The 9,391-nt window shown below is 38.8% G+C and overlaps 1 protein-coding gene across 1 annotated transcript; it reads right to left on the reverse strand.

Annotated features, from left to right (window-relative positions):
* Positions 1-2,075: 2,075 nt before the first annotated feature.
* On the reverse strand, positions 2,076-2,756 carry LOC131164473 (uncharacterized). Its single transcript, XM_058121685.1, has one exon. The coding sequence runs from the start codon at positions 2,754-2,756 to the stop codon at positions 2,076-2,078; it is 681 nt and encodes a 226-aa protein (XP_057977668.1).
* Positions 2,757-9,391: the final 6,635 nt, after the last annotated feature.

The following is a 9,391-nucleotide window of genomic DNA, read 5'->3' on the forward strand; positions in this document are numbered from 1 at the left end:
ATCATTTCTGAGGCAACCATTCGGGCTGTAGAAGAGATCTAAGAGTTGGGTATCAGCGAACCTTCTGTCACGATAGTGGCGTTGATTACTTCAAAAGCTCAAGAGGAATCATCTGGAATTTCCTCTGTAGCCTTTACATACAGGGTGGATGAGGGTTTGGTGACCATCAAATCAGTTTCTCCATACACACATATCATTTTGTCATTTACCACAAACTTCACCCTTTGACGGAGAGAAGATGTAATTGCCCTTATGTTATGAATCCAAGGTCGGCCCAACAAGCAACTGTATGACGGGGCTATGACCATTACCTCAAAAGTGATATCAAAAGTTATAGGTCTGATCTGCATAGGAACTTCGATGGATTCAATAGATTATCTGCGGGTTCCATCGAAAGCCCTTACAACCAGATTGTTTTGCTTCATGTATGTGATTTCAATTGGTAGCTTTTGCAGTGTAGTTAGGGGCATCATATTTAATGAAGATCCATTGTAAATCAACACCTAGGTTATCATGTGGTCTTTACACTTGGTGGAGATATGAAGTGTTTTATTGTGGCCTTGGCCTTCAGATGGTATCTCTTCATCGGAGAATGTGATATAATTGGTTGTCGTGAGACTCCCAATTACATGTTGGAAGTTCTCCACGCTAATGTTCTACGGAATGTACGCCTGATTAAGAACCTTCAATAGAGCATCCCAGTGTGTTTTTGAATTTAACAACAAAGATAGCACTGCGATGTGAGCCGACATTTTGTTAAGTTGATCCACCGCGCTGTATTCACTATGTTTAATCAACTTCAAGAATTCTTCAGCTTCCTTGTATGGTACCGATTTCTTGACTACCTTGTCCGACTCTCTTGTTTTCTGCTTACTAGCCTTTTCCATCAATTTTGGTGTATATACCCTGCCACTTCGGGTTACACCTCCGACCCCTACCATATTGTTAGCACCTTCCTCTATTCTGACCTGAAAGTTATAATTCCAAGGCACTTCTTGACTGCTCTCATATGGGAAGGGTCTCGGTGTGGATATCATAAGTTGTGTTGGTGGCTCTTCTAAAAGGGGAACCCTTCTTGAGTTAGGAATAAACGGCCGATTGGTGTATTGCGGGTGTTCTGGTTCGCATTCCCCAATAACATGGACTTCATTTATCTTTTCAATCGTTCCCACTTCTATCCATCTGAAGTCTATAATCCTTCGTATGTATTGCTGGAAAGTTTTGCAATTCTGTACTGACTGTGCTCCTTTGCCCTGGCACTGACAGATTGTCCCCCTTTGGCAGGTCACTTTTTCTGTTATCCACCCCAAATTATAGAACACCTAGTCTAGCGATTTTTGTTCTACTTCTAGTTTATGCACTGCCTCTGATCCTTCTTCTAAGACATTAATGGTTCCTCCCCTATGATCTGACAGAGGATTGCCTTGTATACCTGGTTGTTTGTTGTCAAATGCCAACCATCCTACATCCCTTAGTGACTGAACTTTGTGTTTAAAAGCCCAACATTGATCAATGGTGTGACCAAGAATATTGGCATGAAAAGCACAACAGGCTTCAGGATCATACCACTTCGGGAAGGGAGGATGGACAGGTTTTCCTGGAACGGTTGAGACCATTCGTCTTTCGACCAATTGAGGAAAAAGTTCTGAATAGAGCATGGGAATGGGATCAATTTTCTTAAAATTTCTCTAAAATGTTCTATCCTGTGTTTGAGCATTTGGTTGGACTAGTGTAGCCTTATAGGAAATGACTTGAGGCCCTATGCTTGAATGTGCAGCTTGGTTGACAACGGGTTCATAGTCGAAGTTCCTTTTGAGCCATTAATTACATCCCCCTCGGTTGGAATGGTTTTGGATCACTAGAGCTTCGTCGTCCTTCTTTTTTTTGGCCCATTTTTTGATCGGTCCTTGGCCTCTGGCCTTGCCTGTTTTGATGACTATTTCAATCCTTTCTCCTGTCGACACTACATCCATGAAATCATAAGGGCTCGCCCCCAACAGATGTTCAAAGTATGGCTCCTTCAAGGTGTTAACAAATAAGGATAGAGCCTCCTTATCTTCCACTGGAGGGCTCACTTAGATGGCAATGTCCCTCCACTTGTACGCATATTCCCTAAATGTTTCGGTAGGCTTCATCTCCATACTTTGTAGGGTCATGCGATCGGGTACCATTTCTATTACATGACGGTACTGAGATATAAAATCATTTTCTAGATCTCTCCAAGTGCGAATCTGGGCTCGGTCTTGCTGAATATACCATCTAATAGCTGCTCCACTCAAGCTATCCTGAAAGCAGTGCATCATTAATTTCTCATCATTTGAGTGAGCGGCCATTTTCTGATAGTAGAGGCGCAAGTGGGTCCTAGGACAGCGGGTTCTATCAAAATTTTCAAATTCAGGGATTCTAAATTTTGGTGGTAGGATCACTTTTGGTGCCAAACAAAGGTCACTAGGATCAACAGAGTCGAATGTGCTAAATCCTTTAATAGCTTTCAAGAGCTCCTCTAGCACGTCATAATGATGCTCGACCTCAGATTTGTTCACCCCTATATCAAAAGCTACTACCAGAAGTGTTCCTGTCGCGGAGAACCCTTGTGTTGGCACAGTAGGGATGAATAGAGATATATTTGGGATTGGACCCTCCATAACGCCAGGTGGTGGAGCTGATGTTTGTCCATGAACCGAAGTGAACCCCAGAGGATGAGTGGGGTCTGTATCTGTCTCAGGATCATTCTGTACCACTTTTCCTTTGTTCATCAACAATTCCAATATTTTGCTCATTTTCTCATTCAATTCTTCCTGTCCTTGTTCTATGCCCAGGACCCTATTTTCCAGTTGTTCGCTCATTTCTCTTGCCTTTCACTTGGTATTATATTGATGTGTAGTGGTCTCAATGTTGCTTCTTGCAACTTAAACGACAACTTTGGTTAGGATCTGCAAACCAAAACTTTCCTTTTTAGAACCACAAATGCATAATTATGAGTGCATGAATGTTTAATGCATGATCATGAGATGCAATGAGTTTTTAAGGCATGTGTGCAATTCACCACTATGAAAACATGGACATATATGCAATCTAATGTACTTTAACCAAGGTTCAAGGAAAAGATCATCATCATCTTGGAAAAACCCTTCTTTTCATTAAAAGGATCCTTTCATACAATATTTCATACATCCTTGCTCTTTATTCTTTTATTGCCTACAGTACTTTTGTGAATGAGCTAAGCAGATATTGGATCAATATTTAAAGGTTTGCTCATGATTACACGACCCCTTCTTTCTTGAGATGCTTTTCCTTTTTGCTGTGCCATCTTCTTATGCAAAGCCCGAAACTTGGCTTCCCAGTAATTAGATTTTGTTATGCATGGCTCCATCTTCTCCAGCACTTGGATATATTTGCCTCTCTGCTCATCCTACTGACTCTCCTGTTCCTGTATGTAGATTGATTTCCTTTCATTTTTGGTTTTGGCCTCTTCTAACATGTGAGACTTCTGGTCTAGTGCTACTTGGAGTGCACGTCTTTTCCTTCTTAAAGCCATTATTTCCCTTTTTGATTGTATACACTGAGCTTTTTGCCGCTTTATTTTACTGCGATAGAAGGTAACCAACTTCTCCTCTTTTTGCATCTTCCGTTGAGCCTACATTACTACCCACATGGATTTTTCTTCTGGGAAGCGTAGCACTTCTTGCAATTCTGACTGTATGTTTTCCGCTGGTGCTTTAGTTTGAGCTATAGGGACCTTTGGCATTTGTTTGACTTGTGGATTCACTCTATTATCCAACCATAGTTCATAGTTTCCCTGGGTTCCCGAACCATGATGGCTTGATTCTATTAAGTACATGTGTCTCCATGCCACTGTGAATTCTCGAACTCGTTTTTGATCATCACCTGCTTTATATGTGAATTGAGAATTAGCCAGTCCGTGAGTCATGAGTATAAAATGGATTGCCCCTACTTGTCTTCTGAGTATAAGGGGCGCATAAGCTATCCCTCCCCAAGGGCCAAGCAACAACACCCCTGGGGAATTTCCAAACGTGTATATGACGTTGGACAGGCCCATCCATGGTGCTTGCTAGACGAGTCCCCTGCTGACTAAGTGACGTAGCCTTGCCTTTCATTCAATTTTATTGGCACGTTTTTCCCACTGGATGGTTCCGAATTCAGCTAAAGGGATTCTAAGCGTTGAGAAAGTAGTACAAAAAGACCCCTCGGTACAAGGTAAGTGGCTCATTATCCATACATACAATAGGGGTACACAACAACTCAATCTTGCTCGCCTTTTGACTCTATAGTCATGAAGAGATCAAAAAGTTTCGATCACAATTTTAGGGACTGGGTTGATTCCTTCCTTCACCTGTGCTACAAAAGAAATAATTGCCTAGTTAATGGTCCCTACCTCCTTTAGAAATATTATCAGTCCATAAATAGCTAGGGCTAGCATATGCATCTAAGCCTCTTCCCCATCTTCATTTTCTAATAGGCCCCTTTAAACATGGCTAGGTGATTTTTGTATCTTCTGTCTTTTGAATTTTAACCCAGATGACATCAGGCAATTCTTTTACAAAAGATGCTCTAGAATCATGCACGTAGGTTTTGTAGGGCTTTGTTAACTTGGCTAGATGCAACAAGGAGGTATATTCTTCAATGGTTGGTGCCATGTCTACCCCATCCATAGTGAAGCAACAATATGAAGGATTCCAAAATTCCGCTAGCACTTCAATCACATGGAAATTTACGGACACATGAAGTAGGAACCCAATATGCCCATATAGTTGAGAAAATTTCAATCGGCACTAAGGTGACCACCCCTTCCAAATGATTTTCAGTTCTTCCAAGGAATTTGACTGAGTGTTTATGTTGACTTGATCTAATACCTCGATCACTGATTCCTTATTCACGCTATCTCCCCATTGACTCTGCTGATTCTCAGAGTACAACTGCACCATGGATTCCTTTTCATGGGAGACTATCGTGTCTTCCATGAATGACTCTGATCTTTTTCGGAATCTTGGCTAAGTATGAGGTATGCCTACATGGATGCAGTATGTCAGTCATAGTATTATACAATTTAAAGCAATGAAATCACATGGAGAAGGATGAGGATCTTATCTCAACCCAAGGTAGATACACCTATTTTATAGCGTTTCTTCATGGCTCTATCCTAGTTAGGGAAAACTATAGACAAGTAGGTGTGGGTAGACTCTAACCTTATTGACAATAGGTTCCCAACCTAAGCCCTATCTTCACCCAAAGGGTTTGGACAGAGCTCAAATTGAGCAGAGTGGTTCGCGGGTCCCCACAAGCCCTGCTATGTGGGGACAAACAGTATTATACTCCTTTCTAATCTTAGCAGGTAAAGCTCAGGTAGAAGGCGCGTGAAAGTGTGTGAATTGAAATTTAGCCTAATCTCGCTACCCCACATGCACGTTACACGCTTATTCACAATTAATCACATGCTTATTCAAACTATGACAACAAGATATTTACAATTAACACACTTATTCTAAAAATTTGGAAACAAAATATTTGCAATAAAAAAAATTTGGACAAATATTTGCAATTAAAATTTTCTTATCTAAAAAATTTGGGAATAAAATATTTGCAATTACCATGCTTAAAAAATTTGGAAAGAAAATATTTGCAATTAATATGCTTATCTAAAAAATTTGGAAAAAAATATATTTACAATCAATATGTTTATCTAAAAAATTTGGAAAGAAAATATTTACAATTAATATTCTTACCTAAAATTTGGAAAGAAAATATTTACAATTAATATTCACAAAATGAGGAGTAACTAAAAGATTTATTAAATTTGAACTTAAGATAATTTCTAATTAATTACTAGCTCGACTCTCTATCGTCCCCAGCGGAGTCGCCAAGTTGTCGCGACATCCTGGCGCGCGTGTGCCTTGGGGTCTGCAAAATAAAAATGTGTTTTATATTTTCAGAAAAAATAGAAATACTGGAGTCGCTACTAACTTTTTAGTGTGGTTAAAACACTTAATTACTACCTAGTTAAGGGTAAAGAGGTTTGCGTTATCAAAGCTGGGATCGGGAGTTCAGTTACGCGAGGGGAAGGTACGAGCACCCCCTATGTGCCCGTTCTTACGAATGGTACCTAATTAATTATGAAATTATCCTTAAATAAATTTAAAAAGTTTTTAAAATTACTCCCTTTTAGTGAATTTTTTAAATACCCAAAATATATATATATATATATATATATATATATATATATATATATATATATTCCCTCAGAACTGGGGTACGTGAAGCCCGAAAGAGCTCATACCATTTCATTAAAATCATAGGGATGAAAATCAAGAAAATAATTTTCAAAAATAGCTCCCAGATTTATTTTCAAAGTTTAGATAATTTTCATAGATAATGTAAAATATTTCCAAAATTCTCTGGGAGGTTTTAATACGTAATGGTAGGACAATAAACCAAGATACATACAAAAATAATAATAAGAACACATATATACTAAAACAAATACTAAAATAAATGATAAAATGCCATAATACTATATATATTAGAATACTAAAGATACTATAAAAGGTAATGCCTGTAACGCTATAATACTAAACATATAATATACTAGCATAATACTAAAATGCTAAGCTTAACATAATAAATAATCCCCTATATATTAAAATAATAAAAATACCCCAATAAGTTATATATGCTAACATACTAAAGATACCATAATAAGTAATACTAAATATAACCCTAGTAATAATATCATACTATATACCATATAAGCCTATTAAAGTGACAATAACCCAGGAAACATAACTACAATAATAATATCATGACAATAATCACAATCTAATAATAGTAATATAACCACAACATGACAATAGTTAACAACCTAATAATCATAAATAAGACAATAATGCGGTCATAATCACATGAACACAATAGCATGACTATACTTAAAATCTAATAAAAATTGACACTTTAAATATGGGAAAGAGCTCCTAAAAAAACCCCACAAAATTGAAAACAACCCGGTTAATATTTGCAGTAAAACAAGATTACAATAATAATAATGATAATATATATATATATATATATATATAGAGAGAGAGAGAGAGAGAGAGAGAGAGAGAGAGAGAGAGAGAGAGAGAGAGAGAGAGAGAGAGAGAGAGAGAGAGAGAGAGAGAGAACATCTTCATAATGAACAAAGTTTTTTTTTTTTTTTTTACAATGAAATAACATAGTAGATAAAAAAAAAAGAAAAAAGAAAAAAGAAGAAGAAAAACTTAAACTTTAAGTATTAAAACCCAAACAAAACCAATATATATATATATATATATATATATATATATATATTGTGTGTGTGTGTGTGTGTGTGTAAGCGGCATGTAGAGAGGCTTACCGAGGGGGTCTAGTGCCGGAACTGGGTCAACGGAGGACGGAGCAAGGAGCGATAGCATTGGGAGGTTTTACCATTAGGGCTCGTAGCTAGAGTTGCTACTGTGTGGTCGGGACTGTGGTAAAGGCGGCGGTGATGGTTGCTAGGCGTGGAGTTAGGCCGGAGTTGCAGGAGTCCGTGATTTGTGGTTGGGCTTCAACAGTCGTCTATAATTAGAGAACTCCAGCAGTGGTTGCTTGGTCTCGACTGACAACAGATGGCTGAAATGGTGGCCTCGGTGGTGGCTGCTGGCTAGTAGTTGGAGGTGAGTTGCAGAGGGAGGTCTCGGCGGTGGTGGTTGCAGTTCGGAGAGAACCAAAATAGGGGTGGCTGGAGTCGTGGTTGCGGCTAGGTGTCCGGGTGTTCTGGAGCAGAGCTAAGGGAGATTATGAGAGAAGGGAGGCTGTGTGGGAGACAGAGAGTGATGGACAGATGGAGGACGACAATAGAAAGGGGGAGAGGATGGAGTGTCGCCGGAGAAGGAGATTATTGCAAGGAGGCCTTCTATAAGATTTTGGCTCTGCTATTGTGAGTGAGTACCACTGGGTTGTAATGGATCGAACACAGGGGAGAGAAGGAGAGAATGTAGAACAGAGGAAAAAATAATAATGGAAAGAATTCTCATGTGTATTTTCTGTATTGGATTAGCAAATATATATAGTACAAATGGAATCAAAATAGTTGGAGGCTAACTAGAAGAATAATATAAAATTATTCCTAACAATTTCCCTATAACAGAATGGAGAAAATAAAACAAAAAAAATAAAATAATTTCAGCAGATACGGTTATGAACAGCTGCTTGCAGCCAATTCAACTTTCTTCATTCTTCAACAGCCCCCCACAAGATGGAGAGTAAATATCTTCTATTCCCATCTTGGATAAGCATTAATAAAAAACCTGTGAGCCTAAGCTCTTTGTGAGAATATTTGCCACTAACAACCTGCTTTCCACATGCTTTGTTGAAATGCAACCCTCTTGAATCTTGTCTCTAATTAAATGACAATCTATTTCTATATGTTTTGTCCTCTCATGGAATATGAGATTGGTGGCAATGTGTATAGCTGATTTGTTGTCATAGTACGACGAAGCAGCTTGTGAATGAGCAATTTGTAGTTCGTTAAGTAAATACCTCAGCCAAGTCAATTCATAGCTCACATTTGCCATTGCATGGTACTCTACCTCTGCAGAAGACCTAGAGACCACACTTTGTTTCTTTGATTTCCAAGATACCAAGGATTTCCCAAGGACCATGCAGTAGCCTGTCACAGAACTTCTAGTGTCTGGACAAGCCCCCCAATCTGAATCACTAAAGCCTCTAAGATGGATTTCTAAGTCCACTAGATAGAACAAACCCTGCCCTGGTGACCTTTTGATGAACCACAGTACCTTGTGGACTTCCTGCAGGTGTGGCACTCTTGGATTCTTCATGAATTAACTTAGAATTTGGGCAAAGTAAGCTAATTTAGGCCTGGTTATGGTCAGATACAATAATCTACTAATCAATCTTCTATAAAAGCAGGCCCAGGAAGCAATTCTCCTTCTTCTTTGGACATTCTCACATTTTGATCCAAGGGAATCTTTGCGGGAGTGGAGCCAATGGTATCCCGAGTCTCTTAAAATGTCCAAAGAATATTTGCATTGACATAAATGAATCCTCCTTACTATCCTTGCCACTTCAATACCCAGAAAATACTTTAGCTTAGTGAGGTCTTTGATTTTGAATTGGTCATCAAGAGACCTCTTCAATTGATCAATTTCGTCCATGTTATTTCCAGCAACTACTACATCATCCACATATACTAGAAATTTTGTGGTTATTTGTATCTGAGGATGAAGGTGTGACCATGGCATGAACATGATTGGCCGAGGGAATGAAGGCTTGGTTGCCTGAGATAGGTTTGAGGAGAGCCAAAAGTTGAGTATACTGCTCTTGTGTCAATGACATTTGAGGTTTGTCTTTCAGACCC

The sequence above is a fragment of the Malania oleifera genome, chromosome 9 (genome assembly GCF_029873635.1).
Source record: "Malania oleifera isolate guangnan ecotype guangnan chromosome 9, ASM2987363v1, whole genome shotgun sequence".
Taxonomy (NCBI): Eukaryota; Viridiplantae; Streptophyta; class Magnoliopsida; order Santalales; family Ximeniaceae; genus Malania; species Malania oleifera.